Genomic DNA, 24903 nt, shown 5'->3' with positions numbered 1-24903 from the left:
AACTGGTTTATGCTTCCTCAATAACTTACTGCATGTTCTGAACTGCCTTTAAAATAGGATTCTGAAAATACACAACCTCCAGGCAACTTTTGATAGTAAAATTACTTCATCCATCACCCCATATTTTTAATTATATAGTCCTTGTTCAGAGTTCTTTAATTTGTCAGTGATTCATCAATGCTGCCCTGTTTAAGCTATCATCATAAACAGAATATGTGTACCTAAGTGTTTTATTATAAACAATATATTTATGCATGTAATCATCTGCTTTCCCATTTTCGAACAATTACATTTCGAAGATTTTTTTAAAATGTGTGGCTTTCAATTCAGCCTCAAGGACTTTCCACCTCATTGGTTAGCCATTTCTTCCAATTTTCTGAATAATATAGCAACCAAAAAGCCCAACCATTCAAGTCCTATTAGTCTCACATCCTCTAACGTTCAATCTAATACAAGCTAATCCCACAGACTCACTCCTTACTGCACGCACTTAGTTTTCACAAGTTCTCTGCAGTTTGATGATTTATTCTCTATGCCAAATTCTAACAACTAAATTCAGTTAAATTAACCGCATCACATAATTAGAGTTCAAGGTCCTAAGAATTTACTTTAAAATGAGACGACATACCACGTTGCCACAGAAAAGTGAGCATGATCAGAAGGAAGCGTCTCTTCTTGCTATGCTTGGCACTGGGGCATGCGGCCGTAATAACTGAAGTTTCCGATCGCATAACCACTAGTCCTTGAGATTTCTAAAATTACTCCTCCTGCACAAGGATGGAGGGAAAAAGGCTGGAAAACTTGCTTTGAACATTATGTTGGCTAATCATTTGCTCCACCATAGCACATACATAGGAAAACCCCTTAAGTGTCGCAAGTTTTACTTTCATCAACTTCAAACTGGAAAATGCTATTCTTTCATAAACCAAAGAGAAACATTTACCCAGAAGCTAGTTTCAGAGCCAGGGATCGCCTTTGCCCATAATTTTCAGGTATTTAATAATTGACCATTTTAATGAGTGTTTCATATGCTCTTTGCACTCTTGCAAACTTGGAGCTTCAAACAAAGCAATAACTACTTCTTTGATTATGTCCATTATCATGTAAGCCACCATGATAACAGAAACGAAAACTAACTTATCTCAATTTTTAAGAAATCCTGTGAATTCTGACATAACCTCCCGTTGGGTCCCTCTCTCTTCAGGTGCTGAAATTCTAACTGGCCAGCAGTGATGGCAAGACTGCTAGTGTTAGAAAGCACAGTTTTATATAGCTTACCAGTCTAGATTTTCAGTTTAATCTGGCTGAATGAAAGCTTATAAGGAGAAAGACCTTACTAAACTGGGTATCTTGGACTATTGTTTCAAATTTTAAGTGCCAAATTCAAAAGGAAAAGGTTAATGGAGGATTACAACTTTAACTTCCTTATGACAGCTTCTTCCTAAATTCCAAATTTAGGGAAAAACAAGTAAGTAAATGAAAAATCCTACCAAATCGATTACAAATCTTTATGTTTGGAAGTGCTTCTTAGGTACCACTTTAGAAAACAGTAACTTCAAAGAATTAAAGCTGTAGCAATAGGTGGCCTCTCTAAATGGCTCCTATCCAGCTCTAAGTCTCCAGGCACAGACACTATAACTGTGCCCATCAGGAAGGCACTCTTCAGGAGACCTGACCATCACTCCTGTCACTGCAGTGCACAGTCCTCTCCAATTACCATGATTCTCGAACAATGCATATTATTTTGGTTCTTACAAATATGGAGATATTTGGAATTATTTTACCACACAAGAGATACTGTGCACTAAATTTGTAAATCCAAATACATAATCTAAATATTTTTCATTATAAAATTTGTAGTGCTGTATATACAGGGTGGGGAGAAGGATGCCTAATGCTGTCGGCAGAATATTTTACCAACCTTTGCTGCCTCCAGAAAGTGGGGTACTATATATTTTTAAATATTTGAAAATCATAATTGATGTAACAAATAAGCGTCCCATCCTTCCCTCCCTCCCTCTCTCCTTCTCTCCCCCCATACTTCCCTTTGAAAAATGAGATCATATTAACAGCAATGCAAGAGCTTAGTTTGCCATATCGGAACACAGATGCCAAGCTTCCCCAGCTGGCAACTGGGGCCTCAGAGTTTAACTCTTAAATTGTCTGCTAAAGCTATCTTGTGGCAGGGACTTCATGGCATAGAGGGTGAACTTCTGGTCGGAGACTGTGTTTTCTTATCAGTGAGAAAATTGCTAAGTATCTTATCTCACAATATACGTTCCCACAAAGGTCTCATTAAGCCTAGGAGCAAGACGTGCCAATAAGAGCCCTTCTTTATCTTGTGAATTGTGTATGAGCCAGAATGCAAACAAATGTGCACTAGAGTTCACAAGTTCAGTCAAGGACAAGTTGCTAGATGGGAAAAATTAACAGTGCTCCCCTAAATCAAACATGCATACCAAGTATTTCTCCTACACACAAACTTTTATGCTCCCAGAGCATTTCACAATGCAGACACATCAAGTCATCCTAGAGAGCAGCCTCATTTTAATCAATTATGAAAGCTTATTTTTTCCCATAATGGGAAATACCTGCAAATGAAGTGAAATCTGTTAAAATGTTAAAATACACTGCCAACTTGCAAACAATTATCTACTTAAGCTTTTCATAAAGAAATAATTGTTACCCAAAAGGATTCTGAAATTCAGTAACTGTAGGAAGAAAATAATTCTTAGTATTTGCTTCCTCACTAATGATATGTGACAACGAGGCAGGCTTCTATTTCAAATACAATAATAATGATTACGACCTCCCCTGTAAACAACTCACATTTTTCACAACTTCAAAATGTACTTCAATTATTATAACATTTAACAATAAAGCAACAAAAGTGGCCATCCAACAACAGATCATAATTTTAAGGGTTCAACAAGGCTAAAGGAAACTACTTTTTCAGGATAGCAATGAGGTTTCTGGGCTCTCTTTAACACTCCAAAACATGTTTAATAAGAGTGCAAAGTACAGTCCAAAAATCAGTTAGGCTGACTCATTGTGAACTCTAATCTGTTATATACATGACAACAGTCACTATCTCTCGAGACCTTTAAATGTCTTGGGGTGTTGTGACCTCTCTCTTCAAAATGCTTTCCTGCCCCAGAGAAAGGCCAATCCCACTCCCGCCCCCCTACTCCCACCACCACCACCCCCTTCCTTTTTTCCCCTTCAGACAGGACACAGTCTGGCAACTCAAGGCCTCCCATAGGCCAGACTTCCTTCTGTGCAGCCCTTTGGGTAGAACTGCTAATCCTTCTTATTAATTAAAGAGATAATGGTGCCTAACTGAAAAACAATATTAATGCTAACTATCTAGGAAACTTTAACCAAAATTATTCTAGCCTTCTGGTTGATTTTCCCAGTGTACAAAATTGTGCACTGAAAATTTCGTAACATTGTGATGCAGGATTGAGAAATTCCAGAATAACTGATTTTATATCAGACCTGAAGGCATAGGTCTCCTCTTTAAAGTTTTCTCTCTCTCTCTCTCTTTTTTTAAACATGTATTCTGTTACGCATTTCTAACTAGAGAGGAAAAATGAAGTCCTCTCAAAATGTTACTATAAAATTTACAAGAGTGTACAGTGAGGGAACTAGAAATTGCATAACAAATAAGCAGAGATGTGACTGAGAGCAACAGTCAGTCATAATGAATGCATTACATATCATTACGTTAGGTTTGTCCTCCACACACTTGTCATAGCACACCCTGCATCCTATAGGACCCTTATATCCCAGGAAGGTGTGTTGTGCAAGGCTTGCCTGGTTTTTGTTTGCTTTTGTTTTTGCTTTGCTTTCATGAATGCAATAACAAAGACAATATGGGGAATAGGTACCACCTGCCCAAGAATCATTGGACATCTTTAATATCTTTGGGAAAATAGATACCATTTAGAGCTATTTTTTCTTTAATCTGTCACAATTTTTTTAGACAAAACCTAAAAAAAGGAAGAGTTTTATATTAGCTAAGATTTGCTGCAGCAAACAAGCAAGCAGCTTTCATTCAGGGATTGTCAAAAACTTTCCAGTGTGCCCACTGCAATGCGGATGCCAACCAACGAATCAAAGGCATTCAGCAACTAGACAAAGAGGGTCTGATGCCAACCTCGGTGCCACTGGCAACCATTATTGGCATCAAACACAGTGTCTGCCTTTTTTTTCCCCCTCGCCTGGCACTTCACAAACAAAATGGCGGTTCTTGTAGCAACGAAACAGCCGAAGCGCAGCCCCTGAATCAATAACATCAAATGATTTTATGGATTTAAACGCAGTTACTCCCAAATGATGTGTTCATTTTAGGTGAAGTGCAGGGGGACATTGAATTTTATAAACAACTATACTGAACATCAGCCTTTGCTAATGTAAGGAAATAGCAAAATGGACTGAATTGCGGTCAACCAGACTATATGCATAGTAGCCGAATAACAAAGAGATTAAGCTTTAAAGAAAATACTGCCTCATGGCCATATAATGCAAAAGTCTAATGAACTATGTATCAAAAATGATTTCAAAAAGCATAAATGTTTCCCCAAACCATATCAGATGCAGATGTAGCACTATAGCTTGTGTCAAAGCTCTAGTAACTCTTCCCACATTTCAGAAAGATGAGGCTGCTGGGCATGAAGAAGGAAAAAAAGTGTGGGTTGAACCAAAAGAGAAAGAGGGAAAAAGAAAAGCATAGGAAGTTGGTCAACAATGAAACTTTAGTACATGATGGTCTTTATTTCATCTTCCAGAAGAGATGCAGTATGTGATCTTGTATAAATAACCAAGAGGACTATTGACATTTCTAGATCTGGAAATTGTCAATATATTGTAACATCACTCCACACTGCAATGCGGATGCCAACTAACAAATCACAGGCATCCTGAGCTAAACAAAGAGGGTCTGATGCCAATCCTGGTGCCAGTGGCAACCATCTTTGGCATTCTCTCTGTTCTTTCTCATGTTTTTCTCCCAGTCATTTAGAAGTGGGGAGAGAGAAAAAGGGGGAAATGTAATTTTGTTGCTCTTTCTGTTGCAAACATTACATTTCTCTTTTCTGATTTTTCTTTCATGTTTTCATTTATACTTCTTTACCTGATTTATAAAACAGACTTAGGTGAGTTATCATGTCCTTAGAAGAGAAATAAGAAGTCATCACTCGCAATATGCAGCCCTCTGACTGACTAGAGAATTATCTTTTAAAATCTGCCTTCTTTAATCAATTGCACTACAAAATGACATAACTAACCTACACTTGACAAGGAAAAATATATAAATTTTGAAAAGGGGAAAACACAAAAGCATCCTGACGTGAGTTTCTCAAAAGAAGAACCAAAAGATGCTAAGAGAAGAGAATGCACTGGCAGGTAGCAGAGGATACAAGTTAGATGCACAAGATAAAATAATGAAAAGTTCTTACAATAGAGATAGTTGAACTAACAACAAAATAAATGTTTTATCTAAAAACATGGTCTCTAAGAGTTGCTTAAAACTTTTTGATTATCATGACCAGTGGTGCAACATGGAAGGTATTTATGCGTTTTTTCTTTTTTCAATCTATCTTTACAAATCTTTATTGTCAGTTCATCAAAATTAAGAGATCTGGCTGCCTGCCCCAGGAGTAAATGTGCATGCAGGCAGGCACACCTCAAAACCTAGCCTTCAAGCAACTTAAAATGTGAGCAGTAGTAAAGTCGTTGCAAATCTTCCCTCCCTGCACTAAAAAGTTACATGACCCACTTTCTGAAATTTTACTTCCATCCTTGACTTTCACAACACAGTTACAACACATTTATAGTCAATCCAACACATATATACAGCCCACCTTAAAGTGTCACCTCCTGGACATCTGTCAATCAAATAATTGTCATGTGTTACTGAGTTTTATTTTAGGACACATGGGACAAAAATATTATTTTCCCCTAACCTTCATTATTTGGACTGTAATTCTTAAATGCATGGAAATATTAAACACAATGTTTCATTTTTTCAGGAACAGGTAATATTTCTAAATGTGCAATGTCCAACACCATTATTTAAAATCAGACTAAAAATTCTAAAATGACACTTAAGCATATCTCCAAAGCTACAAGAAAATCAAGCCAAAAAGCACATAGTGAGTACCTAGAATTCAGAGTCAAAAAAGTAATTTTGATTTTTTTTGAATAATAAAGCTCATAGCAATGTATTAAGTCTCACATTTATATAATGAACATCAGATAACAGTCTGTCACCTGGCTATCTGCAGGCCATTTCTCTTCCCATCAGGCCAAGTTTGGAAATGACCCACCATCTGTGACAGCTCAAACTTCAGTCTACTTTTGGTATGCTGCTTTGTAAAATGATTGTTTTACTATGGATTGTTGCTAATGCAAGGACATCTGTATCTTGATGCATTTATTTGAAGAAAAGAAATTCTTACCTACTTAAGGAAACTATATTAAGAAAAATAAAAATAAACATTTCATTAACTGAAGTATTCAGTAATAACATCATCTTTTTTAATTATTTAGGCAACATTTATACCACTCTCCTTATCAGGTATTTTAAATAATAGGTATGGTATGCAGTTTCTGTATTCTTTTTGAAATTTATTTTAAACCAGTATAACCAGTCCACTTTCTATTTTTGTTCTGTAAGAAGCGCTGCGACTTTCCTCCTCGGTAAGTTTTATGAATTTACATACAAGTAAACTAACATTATTCAGTGTTCCCAAGTAACTCTGGGAACATATTATAAATAATTTAAATAATAACTCAATTCTATTTAATCGACAGTGAATACTGCACAAAAATGATGATAGAAATATTAAAATTAAGTAAATCTAGGTCTACGTAAGATATATTTTTGATACTATCTATCTTAAGCATTTTGTAATAGTAAACATTAGTTCTGTTTTCAGTGCAATACCACTAAATTCATAAACAAAGTTCCTCTATCTCATTAATTAAAAAGATTAATACAAAAGTTACTTAGAATGGTTTGACTATTCATAAATAAAGTTACATTTTCAAATCAGGAAAAGATTACTAGACTAGATGCAAAAATGTAGCCTACCACAGAAAGTATAGTGTAATGAACTACATTTGTTAGACTACCCTATGTCTTTGAAAAACAGTATTATTAGATACTTGAAAACACACCTCTTTGTGGTCTTTCTTAAGTATCCAAGCCTATCCAGGTATAAAAGCCCCGTGTCTATTTACATGGCTCGCACATGGCAGTGGACATGTGAGTGAAAGCGGACACCCTACTGTACCCAGAGAGGGTGGAGGATATCTAGGGGCCTTGAGAACCATCTAACTCAAGCCAGATACTCTGTCTACAGAGGTTTGTGTGCAGTGTTTGCCGTGCTAGAAAAAAGAACAATCTGCTCCTACCTTGCTCCTGCACGTAGTATGCCAAAAACAAATCAAGCTCCTTAACTGATACTGTGATATGATGTGGCTGGACACAAAGTGCTGGGTTTGTGCAATGTGGGGATTTCATGAGCCGCTCTCCATCGGTACTTTCCAAGGGGATGCCTTTGAACAGGATCACCATGACTAGATCCAGACGCCAGACTTTGTCTGCCTGTCGCAAGCAGTCGATTCTCCTAATCTTACCCTTCTGGTCGGGATTGGATAAGACACAGCACGGGTGCTTCTTGCCAGTCACGGTGAGCACAAAGTCCTCTCGATACTCCTGGCGAATATCTTTGCGCAGTTTGGCCAGGAGCCTGGATGCCCACTTCTGTTTGATTTCAGGCTTTTCACTGAGAAGCTCATCTTTGACTGCTCTTTCTTCATCCTTTGACATTCGCTTCTCATGCTTTTTAAAGTACTTGCGTTTTCGAGCCTGCAGGTTGAACCAAGTATAGGCAATTGCACGGACATGTGGAAGAAGTGCCTCGATGAATGGGTGAAATTCATCCTGCGAAAGACAGAGGGGTGAGGAAAAGATGTGCATAGTCAGTTTAATTTTAAAAGCTCAAAAAATAAGAAAATAAGACCACAATCCGTTTCCAATTCAGTACAAAAAGTTATACATGAAAATAACATTCTTTTCTTATTTAAAATTATCAAAATAGCAGGACAAGAAGAAAGTAAAGTATGCCCAGCTGTCCCCTTTCCACCAAAATTCACAGGTCAATTCTCCCTCCTATAAAGAAAATAAGGTTTATATTTTGTATTACACTCTGGCCCCATCCCCCTTGTTTCCAACCCAATGCCATGCATTCTACATTCTTTAAAATATATGCAACTAACTTAGGTGCTTGGCACCTAATATAATATTTCAATATTTGATTGACCAACTAACACTATGCAGTACCATTTTACAAAGAACACAGTGAGATTTTTTTTTTTTTTTTAATCGGAGCAGAGCTGTTCAGAAGGCAGGAGCGATGCCACAGTTCATTTCTCTTCTCTGTGGCACAGAAACACAAAGCATATAGATGCTCAGTGTAATGCCACACAGTTCCCGCTTTTGGAGCATGCTCTCAGCAAGAGGCTGCTGGTGGCACAAAGAGCATGCGCCATTAAACTTGATCCATTTTCTTATCAAACGTCCAACATTCCAACACTGAAACAGCACCATTCCAAGAGTGGTAACTAGAGAAACCGGTATACAGTGAGGGAAAGTGGGCAAAGGACATAGCTCGTCGTATCTGTGTCCTGAACAGAAGGTTTCCATACTTTGAGCAGTGCATTCTCTCCCCACACTACCAACGCCAGCTCCCAACACACACACACTTGCACTCTTGTGCTTTCTCACATATACTCTTGCATTTTTAAATAGAAGTTTTCAAACTTGAAAACAAAAATTACATGAATGTTCTTCCAGCAGCTTCCCTATAGAATATGCAGCCCCACAGAGTCCGTTAATTTGTTCACCGATCACATGAGTATAGCAATTATTCTAAACCTCTTAAAAATCAATCTGAGGTGAACAATGAAAAATGGCAACTTGGCACCAACTTTACATTCTTTGTGTCTCTGCATGCTGTGGTGGGGTGACACCAGGAGTGCACTGCTGGTCAGTTACTGCTTTTGTGGAATCTATACAATTCATTTGCCATGTAGATGAATTATCAGCTAGAACTGTGGGTGCATATATGCACGTGCATGTGAATTCGCAGGTACATATATTATTGAGTACCAATCTTTTGAATTAAGTAGTTTACCTTTAGGCTCCTGCATTTTTCCTGCCTGTTTCATCCAAGCCTTTTTTTAAGGGACGGTATCAGTGAGGAATGGTGGATAATCTTTACCTACAGATATTTCAAGTCACTTCCCAGTGCAGTCAGTTTCATTACTTCCTGATTTAGGTAAAACCTGTCTTATAAGCTTACGCCTATTACTGTTCAAAGAGAAAGAGCTTAACGTCCAGTGCATGCACACCGTATGTATGCAATAAGCCAAGATTTCAAGCAAATGAGAACTTCCACCACCACTTTTCTGATCATATTGACTATATTGTCAGCCCAACTACAAAATAACTCTCTCTGATTGTATCCCAAGTTAGAATTTACATACTCATGTTAATCACCCTGAACTACGTGGAATAAATTATGTTTAACAGAAGACTAACTAATTCCATTAGGTAAATATGATGAAAGTACAACTAATGACTCTTTAACAAAGAAGGTGTCAAAAAAAATCCAATATAGATATGAATGTATTTTTAAGAAGAAATTCAAAGTTTTAATGCTACAGACTGCAACATGTTAGCTGTTTGTACTTCAGATATGGAAGGAGTACATGTCCCATCCAATCAATAATGTAGTTATCAAAAGTGTTCTAACACTGCTGTAAGTGTTCCTTCACCAGAATAAGTATGAATCAAAATTTTATAACAATACAGAATGCTGATGATTACATCACAGCATGAGGCATAACCAAATGCCATAGAGGAAATCATTAAACCGATCAGTAGTTTCCAGCAGAGATTTGAACAATTCAGTTACTATGCGAGCACATTAAACTAGGCCATGGAAAGAGTTAAACCACAATCTGTTCTTTGTGTGGGAAGGCAGCCCTGCTCACAGCAACCACATCCCATGATAAGACCTCCCTATCTCCATACACTTTCTGATGCCATGCTTTTAGCTTTCACTGTAACTACAAAAACTTTGTTTATCCCCTTTAGGAATATATGCAAAAAGAAAGCCAGCTCAAGGAAATGCGGGCTTAAATGTGCTTTGGAAACTCACTTCCTATAATCTTTTACTATGATTTATTGATATGACTAAAAAACACACATATATGCACCCATAAACTAAAACCTTGAGAATGTAAAGAGCACATGAGGTGGAGTGGGTGGGCTTTGCCTCACTCATTCTACCCCTGCCATGCTTTTAAAAATGCAATATTATTTTACAAATATTAAGCCATGTGGTAACACGTAAGTACTTATGTCCTTAAGTACTATGTTCAGTGACATTTCATTTTCTTATAAAGACATCACAGTTTTGATCAAATTTGTTTGTTTCAATATTTGATTATAAACATAATCATGCAAGAAAGCTCAAAATTTTAATGTCTTATTTTAAACAACCAAAATCCAAATTTGAAGGATGAATTTGAAAATTCTTAGCAAATGCACACAATTTTTAAACGTTCCTTTGAGTCTGCTGTCAATGCTGCCAAATATTGTTTTAAAACATGCTTTTTTTGAGAAATAAAAGTAGCAAACTTTCTCAGGCTACCAATTTGCCTTATGATATTGTTCAGGGTTTCACTATTATGTGAATTCAAGTGAAGCACTTATTTGACAAGGGGACATATCCTCCAAAAATGACTGTAAATTGAGGTTTGCTATAAGTCACATACATTTCTGTATTAACATGCCTAAATGTCATCTCCCAAGTGTGACTGTTTCCTAATGCTGAGTAGCACTAGAGTCTTAAAGATTATGAGTGACATGAATATGGAACATAGTAACTGTCCTAATACGAAAATGTTTTTTAAAAAGGTGATTAAGGTTTTCAAATATCCTAACTAGCAGTGGATTATTACAATAATATTAAGCAATTATAAAATTTTTTTAAAAAGCAAAATATATAAGTGATTTAAAATCAAACAACTGTATACAAAAGTAATATGCAACTTTGCTTTTTCAGAAATTTTAGTAAAATACATTGATGTTCAGTAATTCTCTTTTAAAACTTCCTTTAGTTGAACTAAATTGACAAAGTAAATAACAAAGTTACAAATTTCAGATATAAAAGTAAAGAGTCTTAATTCCACCAGGCATATTTATTTTTCTTCCGTTTCCATGAAAGGAATGGATAATTAGACCAACATAGAGGTAGAAGAGTAAATACTAGGTGTTCTTGGCGCATTGCTATATAACAATAAATCATGCAAAAAAATGTACCTAAAGAACTTAAAAGCAATGAAAGAAAAATATATTTAATGCCATCATGCCAACTGAAAGTTATATTATTAATGGTTTACATTATTTTTAAACAAATATTAAATCATATGATAGTTCTTCATTTTTCTTTTATATCTGATTTATACTGGTGTATAAATATTGGTTATTGATGTGCTGATTCTGTAGCATATCATTTTGCTAAACATATCATTTAATGGTAGGTCCTTTTTTTTCTAAACCCTAGATACATTATTCCAACAACTGAGATACTTTTAAAAGTTTATAACCAATTAAGAATGATACTCTATTTTGCAATTTACATGTCCTGAGACATGCTGTGCTACATACAGCTACTAGGCTCTTGTGATACAAAACCATTGATCTGATACAAAAGTAACACTATTAATGTGGCCTCACTTTTATAACACCTACATTACCTGCAAAGTCACATGGAGCTTAGTGAAGTGAGAATTCTTAAGCTAAAATACCTTCCCTGATATAGGCCTTGTATACATAAGCCTAGATTTATATTATTAAAATAGTAGAGGATATTAGTCATCACAAGTTATTGTTGTTAAGTATGTATCTTTGAATACTAATGTGATAGCTGAATGATTATGCTGTATATGATCCCAACATTCCATATGTCTCAATGCTGCAATATTATTTTTAACTTACACAAATTAAGATAAAACTAGTGACTTTTCAATACATATTTGGAGGAGACTAAAAATGCAATGTAATTGCTAGCAATGTTTCTGAAAAGCTGATGCTAGAAATATAGAGAAATGCACAATTACTCAGTCTTTTACAGGTGAGAATAAGTGATGCTATACTCTGTAAGTGAAAATCTTGCTTTGATTTGTTTTACTTGATCACGGTGTAAAAATTATATCAAGTTAACACAGCTTATCACAAAGAGAGAAAAATATATCCGGTTGATGGGTAATATTAATGGTAACTTTTACAACTAGAGGCAATTCGTTATACCTGAAACAGTTTCATCATATTTATTGGCTATTATCATTCATGGTTTTTAAAATACAAATAGCTCAGCAACTCATTTTTCCAGTTTTGTTAAATTAAAGTGCATGTTTACTTGCTGAAAATAGCCATATCTAAGTTAATCATACTCAGATGCCAAACAAAATATAAACAATAAAAAATGTGTCAGCCAAAAAGCTACAGGACTGTATCCAATCACTGAATAAGCCTTATCATTGTTTTCATCTTCATTCACAATTTATGAATGCCTCAGTCCTTTTGAATCACAATGGCTTCTAATTGTCATACAATTGAAATCTTAATTATTTGTCCATTAAAAAATGCATCATCGTGATATTAGGTATTTTTAAAATTTTAACACGCCCAAGACTGGCTGACACTTCTTTAAATTATTAGTTTTTATGGCAACGTCAAAGAAAATGGTTATCAATTACCAACGGTGACACATCTTCCTAAAAGCTGAAATAAGCTGCCACATACCTTTAGAGGTTTAAAATCGTGCCTCAAATAACAGTTCTGGGCTAAGATATTTTAGCTACTTTGTCAGTTGTTAGTTTCCTGGGCAGCGATGAAAACTGCCCCCAGGTAAGTCTGTTTGGTCTCACCACTTTTCTATTTGACCGTCTGGCTTAAAGTGATACAAATCGTGTTTTTAAAAAGTATAAAACCAGTGTTTTATTTCATAACATTATTCCTAAGGTCTTAGGACAATTCTCAAAGTAGAAAAAAATGACCTTACTTTTACCAGCATTACTTAAAATGCCTTACGAGCTACGCCCAAATATCGTCAAATGAACAGGTTTCCACAAAATGAACACATTCTAAAACTCCTTAACAATCACCAAGACCAACTAACTCGTGTCAACGTAAATATTGCCTTTGTGGTGCGGTCACTGGAAACCCCAAAGTGCAGCGGGTCACTATGGACCAGGGTTTCAGATCCCCAAATAAAGCAAAGGAATGGGTCCCCGGACCACAACCTCCGACTCGCTTCGTCGCCCGCCCACCGCCTGCAGCAGTGTCCAGCGGCGCCCACACAGACTCGAGCTACAGTCCCCTAGCCCAAGTTCACTGGCTGTTTTTAAAAGCTTAGTCCCCGTGAAGTCCTCCAAAGCCCGAGTCCACCTAAGTGCGCGAGCTGCCGAGAGGGGCTGCGGGCACCCCGGGCGGGGATGCCGCACCACAACGGGCACTTGGGGGGCCGCACTGGGCCTCGCACTTACAGATCCCGGCCCTGCCCACCCCCGGAGGCCTTGCCCGGCCCAGCGTCCGCGCTGCATGCCCAGGGCGCGGGGCTGGGCGCTCGCAGTGGCCGTGGGCGAGGGGCCGCTCTCCGGCTCCCACGCCGCCCCGCGACGCCTGCTGTAACTCCAGGCCACTTCTTCCAGGGACGGGGATGTGCGGAGGTTAACTCAAGCCGTTAATTGTCCGCAGCAAAACAAAACAAAGGCATTTCGGGCCAGAGAGAAAGCTCGAGAAAGCGACCGAGACATGTACCTGAGTGAGACAGATGGGAGAATACATCATGACTTCGCCTTAAAACGCACTTTCCCGGAGATGCCCAAGAAAATCTTCAAGAAGCAAGAATTTCATCTATTCATTTTACAGTCATCTGAGCCCCGCGATGCGATCAATCAGGACGGGGCTCTGCGCTGGATCACCGCAACTTCACAACAAACCCAGTCCTCCTTAAATAGCCAAAGATTCAAGTTCACTCGGCGTGCTAGATTTCCAGGGGTGAAATCCAATCTACACTTTTAACCCTCTTGCAGTCCGAGCGCGCTGGCCGTGCTTGCCGAGGCCGCCGCCGCCGCCGGTGTTGGCTGCTTTTCGCCTGGGTTTGGGGATTTGTTTTCTATTTTGCAGTTGTTGTTGTTGTTGGGGGGTAGGGGGTGCGCGAAGGTTCGGTGTGGGTTGGATTGGGGTGGTGGTTGGTGGTAAAATGCTTTTTCAAAAAAGGCGGGGAGGGGGGCGCAGGAGGGCGGGCAGGCGGGCGGGAGAGCGGGGAGAATGTGTCACCGCGCTGGGAAAGTTCAAGGTTACAGCCCCAAGCACTGCGGCAGGATCCCGGAGTGGTGATCGCAGGCGAAACTTTGCCGCGAGCCGACCATGTGTGTGCGCGAGGGGCAGCGTGAGCGAGTGCGCGCGGGTGGCGGAGCGCGCGCGGGAGAGGGCCGGGGTGGGGGCGGGGTGGGGTGGCGGAGAAGGGAGAGGCCGGGGTGAGGGAGGGGGCGCGAGCGCTGATCTCCGGGGCGGAGGAGGCTCGCGGCGCGTGGTCCCCGGCTGCAGCCGCCGCCGCTGCTGCCCGCACCGGGTCTTCGGCGCCCGGCCGCCCGCCCGCCCACCTCGCCCCGCGTCTGACCCGGCCGAGCGTGGAGGCTGCTGTTGCCGCCGCTGCCCAGAGCCCAGGGGTATCAAAACGATCTCCTGAAAAATTCCAAACGATAAATCCCGCTCTCCCGCTCGGCTCCAAACTCCTCTCTTTTCTGCTCTGAGCTCTTTTTTTTCCCTCCCTCTCTTGCTTTCTTTCGTTGCAAAACTTGGAAGTTGAAAAATTCACCGGTTCCACCCTCTGGACCCCGCTCGAGCTCTCTCCAAATCAGACTTAAGGATTGTTTTATTATTTAATTACACAATCATCGCTTTACTCCTCCTCCTGCAAACGCGCATTCCTTTTGCACCAGCCTCTCCACACCCCCCGCCCCCCACCTTCCTCCTCCTCCTCCTTCTTCTCCTTCTCTCCCCCCCCACCTCTCCCTCATTTGTTAAAGGTATCCTACCGGTGCCACAGAAACATGACTTTTTTTTTTTCCAAAATAGCTCTTCTTTCCGCTGCCCTCCCCACACCGGCACACACATACACACCCCCGAAAACCCGCCCTGGAAGAGGTATTTCGGTGCTCGCTGCGGACTCTTTAAGCCGCGGGAACATCCGAGTGGGAGAAGCACTGAACCGGTCTGAGCCCTAGAAAGGAACGAGTGGAAAATTCCCTCACACCCAGGCCGCCCCCGGGCCGGGGCTGGGGCGCCGACACTCGCACCCGGGGCGGGCTCAGTCCGCAGAGCCTGCGGCTGCAGGGAAGAAGGGGAAGCGGAGCAGGCGGGGGCCTGAGCGAACTTGGGCCCAAGTAGTTGGGGCGCGCCGGCGCGGACCTGGTGGGCGCGGCGCCCAGCCCCCGACGGCCCCGCCCGGAGTCCGGGTTCGCGGGTAGGGAGGAGGTGCGGGGTCGTCCCGGGTCTCCCCACCACAGGCCCGCGCCCGAAGCAGTCGCGGCGTGCGGCGCTTCGCCGCGGTTTGCCGCCCTCTTCGGGGGTGCCCCGTGCACGTGGCCTCACTCTGAGCGGGAGGACCCGGCCGAGCCGCCGCCGCCTCCTGCTCCCTCCTCCTCCTCCCAGCGCCAGGCTTCGCTCTCCTCCTCCTCCTCCTGCAGTCCCGCTGGCTGGCTCCCAATCCCCACCCCCCGGGGCCCGGGGCGCCGGCGGAAAGCGTCTCCCTACCCGCCCGGGTGCAAGCGGGGCGGGGCCGCGGCACGCCCGGGGCTGCGGGGCGGGCGGGCGGGCCGGCGGACGCGCGCGCGCGCGCGCAGGGTGCGTGTGCCGCTGCAGCCCTCCAGAGGCGGCCGGCCCGGAGCCGCTCGGCGCCCGCGCCGGCTCCCCACCGCGGCGCTGCCCCCCCCCACCCCGCCGCCAGTGCAGGCTCCGAGTGAATGAACTTGATTCCCGGGATTTTGAAGGAGGCGGTTCGCCTTGCACCCTTTCTGCAACCCCCCCCCCCCACACACACACACATACACACACCGCCCCCCCAAATCTGGTTTTCTGCTTGGGGTGGATCGGGAAGAGGTGGAAGCAAAGGCCGCCCAGACAATGGAGGGAGGAAAAGTGAGCGCCTGGGGCTCCGAGTCTACCTAGCTGGGGGCTGCGGGGGCGCTGGGGCTACCGGGTCCTCGCGGGTTCATCCCCAGGGCGGGGCCGCCCCGCTTCCATGGGTACTGCTGGGGCGTTTTGAGGCTCGCCCCCGATTGCCCTGTCCTTTTTCCACCGCTTCCCAGCTCTTGATTTGTCCCCTCAACTTTAGCCCCTCACACTCCCTCTGGTTTCTGCCCCCCGTCCCCTCTTCCTTCCCCCAGCGGACCTGGAGGAACCAGTGACTTTTTCCTTCACCAAGCGGGAGTTATCCACATCAAGCATTTCACAACGACACATGAAGAAAAGTAGGCAGGTTCAAGTCAACCATGAAATGGTCACTTTTTAACCCCGTCCTGTCCTCATTAGGGAAATGCTCAAACACAGTCCGTTTTCAAAGAGCGCTCTTAATGAGGCAAGCTTGCCAAGTTTACCAGCTGCAGCCCCCGAAAACCCAGAGCCCAAAGAAGAAAGGCGCTGGGGGGTGGGGAGTTCAGGAGGCTGGGGAGGGGGTGCTGCTGGGGCTGGGGAAACAGGTAAAGTCGAGGAAATCGCGCGGACCCCTGCGAGTTAACCCTTTCGGCCACACGCTCTGGGAGCGGCCTCCCTGCGGTCCCCGCCCCTGCCCCTGCCCTGGCAAATCCTGGAGTCAGCGTTCTGACAACGTTAGTTTCCTTTGTGCGGGTCATTTCTTCTTTTTGAAAAGCTGGGATAAAGTTGGCAGTCTTTATGGATGAAAGAAATTAGGTGACAGTCAGGTTAATCCAGCAAATACTCATTTATCTCAGAAATTTTAGGCAACCTCATCTTACACACACACAAACCACCAGCACGAAAGCATCACTTTGTATTGCACATTACACTGCATCCCTTTTCTCACCCTCACCAGATTCTGAGGGGAGGAGGCGGGGAAGCTCTACTGATAATACCAGCTTTAACTACTGGAGTTTCCCTTTGAACAAATATTCAATTTAACTGGAGTTAATTTACCATAAAAGACATTCCCCTTGGCAGGAATGCACTAATGTCCTTGAACACACCTCTTTGAATGCCTGGACTCTCACAGAAGCCATTATTTCGGGGTCTCTTTAAAAATCGAGCGCCCATCTCTCCTTCTCTCCCTCCCTCCCTTCATCCCTCCCTCCTCACCACACCACCCCCAGTGAAATCCTGGCACCCAGAGAGCACTCCTTTCAGCCTGAGAGCCCAGAACCAGCCGTTGTCCCCTGGCAAAAAGAGGCCCAGTGCTGAGCCCTGGGCAAGTGTCTCCCGACATTGCCACCCCTCCTCCCTTTATTAGTTTCCCTTCCCAACAGAAACCATCTCCTTCTGCCACCAAAACTAGGTTGCATCCAAAAGTTTTTCACAAGCTTAAAAAAGAAAGAGGAAAAATTGACAAGTATTACACAGAAGAGCCCGCAAAAGCTTCAGCAGCACCAGGGGCGAAGAAGCAGCGTCAGACCCAGGTAAGTCCCCAGAGAAGTGAAGATGTCTGGGGCCTCCCAGGCCCATCACTTAGGGGTTCAAATCTCTTTCTATTGCCCCACGTTTAAGGGTGCTTATGGCTGGTTGCACTTTGATGACCATGGAGGATGCTTGATAGTTTTTGCTTTTGATTTGTCTCCCAGAAAAAAGAAAATGAGATGGGAGTATCGTGAGGCGAGGAAAACCAAAAAGGAATGAAGAGTGAGCAACAGAGACTTCCTGAAAAAGAAGGTTTATGGGGGTGCTCAGTTTCTATGGCTTTGACTGTCTTCTCAGGCCTTGCAGCTATGTGCAGAATGGCTGACACCCCCCAAAACACTGCTGCTTGTCCAGCCAATGCCAAGGTCATTGCAGGCCTTTCCTGAAAGAACTCTAGGGAAGGGAATCCTTTGGAAAGAGGGGCTGGTGGATTTGGTTGCATGGGACACCTGGCTTCTCTTAGCACAACACTTGTCCATCACCTTTGGTTTGAAAAATCTCAATCTTTTAAATCTGAGGTAGAAGGAGGAACTGAGAAAGTGCATGTATTGTATTCACTTTCCCTTTTTTGTAGCACGTCTGTGTCATGGTATTAAGAGTGGAAATATCTCTGAAAAGCTTCTGATAGTATCAAAGTGGGCCAAACACTTCTCAAACTTTGGTACTTACCACTCCTAAACTCCATCTCTCCCTCCTACACTGAGAGGGTTAAAAGCACTGGTGTGACAGGCCACTTTCATTCACCCCAAAACCTGGCTAAAGAGGTAAAGTGAATGATTCTCTCAGCAACAGGAAACTCTGTTATTTCATTATTCTTAAAGATCTCCTCAGTAGATCTCCTTGCTACCTTATAAGGGGGGAAAAAAAAGTTTCCTTTCTAACTAACAGAAAGTTTATTGATTTCTAAATAGAATGCCAGTGCTTCAGCTCACTGGATTTTTCAAAACCCAGTTGTATATTTGAAATAAGCAATGCTACCACATTTGAGCCTTTCACTACAGATCTCCAGAGAGGAGCTTGACATCTCAAGTATCTAATATTGTTTTTCTTTTAACCATTTCCTTCCTAAAGAAACTGCAGCGACAGGTTGCAAATCCTGAGCAGTTTAATGAAAGATTTCTTGGAGCTTAACAAAGCTGTCATTTCCAATACACCCAATGACTTTTTTTTTTAGCTCTTGCATGTGATTTGCAAGAAGGTTCAACAGTTCCACACACCCTGGCTGCATCGCCAATATCAATATTTAAAAACTAAATACGAAAGAGACAGATGACCTCCTGACCCCAGAAAGCAGGCCTGCAAAACTGCAAGTATCTACTGCACCATGCCCAGGGATCTTTCCTTTTTCCAAATGAACCATAAAAATCATACATGTGTACTCTGGAAAACCAAATTTATATCCACAAGGAGAAACACCAAAAATCCACTCATAAATGCAGATATAAACAACCAACAAGTATTGAAAGTGCCTGTACTTGATGAGAATTGCAAAATCAATTTTACCAGCTCAGGTAATCAAATTACTCAGCTCTTAAACTACTCCTGAGTACTACTACTACTGTCTACTACTCTTAAACAAAAAACAAAATCATACCCAGCCTTTAAAGTACTACTGTCAAATTAGGGAAGTAATTTTTTCCCCACCAGAGAATTCACAACTGGTTAGTTTCCCCACCCCCATTGCTAGCCCTTTGCCTTTCACTGAAATGAATAAATATTCTTGGACCTTTTTCTCCTCCTCTGGGAGCTGTTTGGTGTCCCCTGAGGACAAAAGTAAATGAGAAAAATGACGTTGTTAATAATATCACTTCTGAAATGCCTCTACTCCACTGTGTTTTTAAAAAAAAAGTGTCCCACTAAGTGTGTCTATATTTCTAGCATATTTACAAGTTATAATACAGTTCTGATCTCAACACCACCTGGGCCAGATTCCTCCATTAAGGTTAGCTGGTTTTCACTTCTCAACAGAGATGAGGCCAGTTCATCAACAGAGATTCCCAACATTGGAAGACATTTGCTCCACAGATTACAGAGTCAGCAGTTGCCCTGTAACTTTTGCACGATGTATTTTAAACTTTGAAAATAGAGGTAATAGTTGCCTCGCTTCATCCACAATGTTAACAAAGGTTCCATATACTCTCTCACACAATGTCTCTTGTCTGCTGATATTGAGAGTTGCAGTTACTGCTCTTTTTCAAAACAGCTGACCTATAAAGTAAAACTATATGATCATTTTATTTCTACATGTAAACTGGCTTCTATTACCCATATACACATGCCTTGTAACACAGGAAAACAGATGGGTTTTTAAGACAGGTATAGAAAGCTCTGTCCAAAATGGCTAAGTAGTCTTTACATTCTGTATTAAGTATAAAAAGTGCATAGCAGAACAACTCAAACTTTCTGCACCCCTTTCTCTCATTTCTTCTTTAAAAACTGCATAACAATGCATAAACAACAGAATTTCAAAATCAAAACAATGCATAACAACAGAATTGTGCATTTTAATTTTCAAATTAAAATTTAAGAAACAATTACATAATTACAACGAAAAAATACAAACAATTGGGCCTAAACAAAATATATGTTCAGTAAACTTTATCTCTGAATGTATCTGAAATTTTAACTATACAAGCCAATGAATCTCAAAGCGGTAATATCAAATTGTGTAATGTCAAAAACTCCAAAAACAAAGTTACAGATGTTCGTGACATCACATTCACTCAAAATTATGCTGCTGTTCAGTCTGACCATATTAAAATTAAATGGATGCCTATGTCTGCTAAAGAATAAAAATTTATTTTGGACCTCAAACAATGAAACTGTCACCATTTATTATATGGAACACTCAGCTAATCAATTTCCTATTAAAATAGCTTTCAACAATACTTGGCTTTAAAATTCATCAGGGCCAGTAAAAACGTTTTCCCAGTGCACAAGAATGCAGTCCCAACCACCGATGACAATTACCGTTCTAATAATTTTATTGCCCAAGCACTTTTTCCTGTGTTCCTCATCACTTAGGCAGGAATCTGTAGTATATTGCATCAGTGAGTTGGAGTGCTTGACCTTTGCCCACATATGATTTAATAGGGACTTTTCAGCGCTAGAGCTTTCTCCATCTCTCATACCATTAAATGAAAACATCAAACCTCAAATGTAAAACTGGAAACCACAGCGTTTTGTGTTTCACAAACTCTTTGCAGTTTTTACTTAGGATGCTTAAAGGTCAGTTTCTTTGACTCACAATGCTTTTCTTCATATTGTAAATGCACTGGAAAGTCACACTAATTCTGATTTTGATTAAATCTTGAACTCCTCAGTCATATACACACATACACTCTGCTTATTTACACGTGCATTCTTTTCTAACCACATAAGCATGCGTATGTTACTTTCTGGACTTATTCCATTTTAGGGCTGATTTAAATGTCTGTTCAAGTGTGGGATCAAAAGTTAACTTTTTCCCACCTATTGGAAGTTAAAGTTACAAGGATGGTGCTATAAGATCCATTCAAAGAAAGTCAGAGTTAATCTTGTGTATTTTGGCGCCTTTTCCCTGCCAGCTACTGTACTGGGGGGGGGGGGGGGGGGAGAATACTTGGAGATCTTGTCTGTCCCGTCTCAAGTTCAATGGCAGTTCTTCCAACCCGAGCAGAAGATGGCCATGTTCACAGCCCTAATAATAATTCTGATCACGCCACTTCAGCATCTTGTGTCAAAGTCGAAACTGGCTTCCCCGCCCCCTTCAACCTGAAAGCTGCCAAGTCCTCACACACTTCACATTCAACCACAACTTAATGGATGGGATATTGTGCATTAAAATGTGTCCCAGACGTATTGGCGAAAAGAGGACACGGGGAACGAGAGATAGAGACACACACAGACTTAGGCAGAGGAAAAAAATCTGCAGCAAAAATAGCGGGGTTGCAGGGGGAAGTATTAACAGGAGTGGAAAGAAATCCATCATAATCTGTTGTAAAAAGTTGGTGGGGGGTGCGGAAGAAAGGCTAACAATACGATGCCACAAATTCAGGGATGAGGGATGGGAATTAGGACTAAACTTTAGAATGAATACTGATTTTAAACATTCCAACACACCAGAGTTAAATAGTACTTCTTTCACTTAAAAATGTATTTTTAAATGAGAATATCTGTGAATTAAAATGGAGAAAAGAATGCTTCAAGAGGAGAGAATGGCCTACAAGGTAGAACTAAAGTACCATTTGAACAGTAATGTTTTTCCACCACTGAGGGGAGAGGGGGATAAAGTAGAGAGTTAAAGCAGAAAAAAAATGCTAGATTCTGCACCGTTTGGACTCACAATGTTACTCACTGATTTCCACCATAAGAGTGTGTCACATGTACTAAAGTTGCCAACGCTAAATAGTAAGAATACATATTTGCAAATTAGTTCTGCAAATGCAGCACTATAGCTCACAACCTGTAAAGCAGAAATGACATTTAGGAAAGGGGTAAAACAGCCACTTTGCAATCCACAAACAGGAAAAGAAAAACTGTGCCAGGGGTAGGAGGGAGTGCAAGGAACGAATAAAAGAAGCAAACAAAACCCATCATTTCAAAGCCACATACCATCGCACTGTATTGCATTAAATAAAAGAGATCTTGAGTCTGTAACAGAACCCTGGGCCGCTGACTTGACGTGTCTCAGGTACAGATTTGTGGATTTTCTCAGGGGTTGTTTTGGTGTCGCTTTTTGTTTAGTTTAAAAAAAAAAAAAAAAAGCAAATCCGGGAGTAGTCTTATATATTTTTTAATTGTAATTTCTGCACTGCCACAATTCTTGACCCGAGAAGAAAAGGCGGTCAAAGTCAAGTTTAAAAGCAGGCAGCCCTTCGGTCTGTCTGGATTTCCAGCTTTCTTTCCTCTCCCTTGCAGAAGGCTGTTTCTCGTGGTTGACTTGAACGCCGTCCAGGATGGTGTGTGTGTGTCCGCCCGCGTGTGCGTGTGTGCATGTGTGTGTGTGTTTGGTGGGTTTTATTGTTGTTTTAGCAAGGCTGCTCCAGGAGTGGAGGCTGCGCCGGTCAGACGCAGCCGGCACGGCCCCGGGGTCGCGCGATCGCCCCTTCCCCGCCCTCGGATTGGCCTGGCCCGCGGCGGGGCTGCCCCGGAACCGCCACCCAGCAGCGCACCCTTCCGTGCCCGGCCCGCGCTCCTCCTGCAGTCGCCTCTCTGGCTTTCTCTTTCTCCGGCTCGCGGCCCGCCCCGCCCCGCCCCGCCCCACCCCACCCCGGCCGGCCTGGGCGCGCGGGAAGCGCGGCTCTTCGCTTCCGCCTGGCGGCGGGAAGGAAACCGAAAGGAGGAGCCGGGGGCGGGCACGCGGCGATGCATATTCATCAGGGCGCCCGGGGCCGGGGAGGCGGGAGCGGGCCCGAGTGGGTGTGGCGGCCTGCGCCGCGCGGCGCCCCTCGCGAGCGTGGGGGGGGTGCGTGGGTGGTCGTGGGGGTCTGGTCTTTGTGCGGCCGCGTGGGGCCGGAGAGCGGCGAGGGCGTGACCGTCTCGGGGGCTCCTGCCCGGGCTCCCGGCGCCTTTGTGCTCCCGGACTGTGTGTCTGTGGCGCGCCGCGGGCGTGGGGCCCCTCGCGGGCCTTCTGGAGCGGGAACCCGGCCGAAAACGCCGCGCAAAGACTCTAAAACAACAATAATGATAAAGAGTAAGGAATTGCTGTTACTTCCTCACTTCCCGCCACGTTGCTGGCTTTAACTTCTCCAGGCCACTTTTGTTTCCGTGTAAGAGGACTCCCGAAATATTCCTGGCTGTGCAGCGTTATCATTAAAGCAAAAAGGCCAAAAAGAGCGCACTTTGACTTATAGGTAGTCACGCGAATATCAAAAAAATAGATCAGTAATTTAGAAGTGGGTGAAACAACCAACACCAAAGAGATACACAACCCCGGAGTTCCCAGAAGTAAACACTCTAGAGGAGGTTGGATAGTGAGTTAATGTTCATAAAGAAAGCAGTTTTGATCAGCATTTTGGAAACAAATATATGTGGGGGGATTTTTTTTTCTTAGTTTTTGAGTATTCCAATTCTCTTTATGTTAAGTATCTGTAGTTAAGTGGGGAAATAATATTTAACAGTTGAAGTTGTTATGCAAGTATTAAAAGTAAAAATATAACACTAGCCCTAACATTTACTTAGTAGTAACCCACATACATTTAGAAAAGACTTTATTACAGTGATCCTGACTAATTATGTAATTGCACAACAGACTACAATAGCTTCAGATATTCTCTAAAAACCCTGTTGAATTATGTGATTACCAGTGAGACTAGAATAGCTACCGATGAATTATTCTTATCTCTCTACTAAATGTGAGCACGTCAGTATTTTAATCCCAATTATGTTTACCCTCAAAGTCTTAGAGAACTTAAACAACATAGTTCAGGTTCATACCTCCTGCGACACAGTATTTTTAAAAAAAGACATGGCCTCATTACAAAAAAAAGTATTTTTCCCCTTATATATATATACACACATCATTCGTATGTTTGCCTGTGTATGGATAATATACATAGCTATTTTCAGTGATAATAAGTGCAAAACTAAAAATGAGATTGCCCAATTAGACCTTAGAAAATGCCCAACTTTAAAATAATTTGTTTAACTGCAAGTTTAACAGTTCCCAATTTCCCCTCCAAAAAAATTAGCACAGTATATATCTATGTAGCTATACAGCTTGGAGAAGGGGAATGAATGGACTGGGAGGGAAGGGATACACACATGTATCTATCTCTATACTCAGCTGTAACTTCTGAAGGAAAATTAATTTTTAATATCTATCTTGCTCCAAGTTATTTTAACCACTCAGCTAGTATATCTATAACTCAGTCTCCCCACTCAGGTCAAATGGGTGACAAAACAGATGTTTTCATTCTAGGATTTCCAAATAGTAGTTTCATGGTCAAGTAAATCACATTTAGTACTGAGGAAACAAATATAAAATATAAAGATTCAATGCAGCTAAATAAAAAATGTAGAGTGAGAGGATAACACTTGACCAACCGAAGAATGATGGATATAGAAATAAGTAACACTTACATGGGCAGTGTTATCAAATACTAAAACTTTTATGTAAGTGTGCAACAGAGAGTCTTCTCTGTTATTAT

General features: G+C 42.0%; 1 protein-coding gene across 16 annotated transcripts in view; it reads right to left on the bottom strand.

Moving 5' to 3' along the window:
- Positions 1-23020, bottom strand: part of NFIB (nuclear factor I B) — a 242657-nt gene extending 219637 nt beyond the window's left edge. For 9 of the 16 annotated variants that reach the window (XM_050759584.1, XM_050759588.1, XM_050759587.1 and 6 more), the window contains exons 1-2: positions 13901-14005; positions 7420-7951 (exon numbers count right to left, since the gene is read on the bottom strand). In XM_050759584.1, the coding sequence (XP_050615541.1) occupies positions 7420-7951; positions 13901-13930 (562 nt within the window). In that variant the 5' untranslated portion in view covers positions 13931-14005. Of the gene's footprint in view, positions 1-628; positions 3163-7419; positions 7952-13900; positions 14006-22366 lie in introns of those variants that run through there. The other 7 variants (XM_050759586.1, XM_050759591.1, XM_050759597.1 and 4 more) reach the window with 4 other exon arrangements.
- Between the last annotated feature and the right edge of the window lie 1883 nt (positions 23021-24903).

Source organism: Macaca thibetana, chromosome 15 (genome assembly GCF_024542745.1).
Source record: "Macaca thibetana thibetana isolate TM-01 chromosome 15, ASM2454274v1, whole genome shotgun sequence".
Classification (NCBI taxonomy): domain Eukaryota; kingdom Metazoa; phylum Chordata; class Mammalia; order Primates; family Cercopithecidae; genus Macaca; species Macaca thibetana.
The sequence above is the reverse complement of the archived record's forward strand: the minus strand, read 5'-3'. Positions and strand labels throughout refer to the sequence as shown.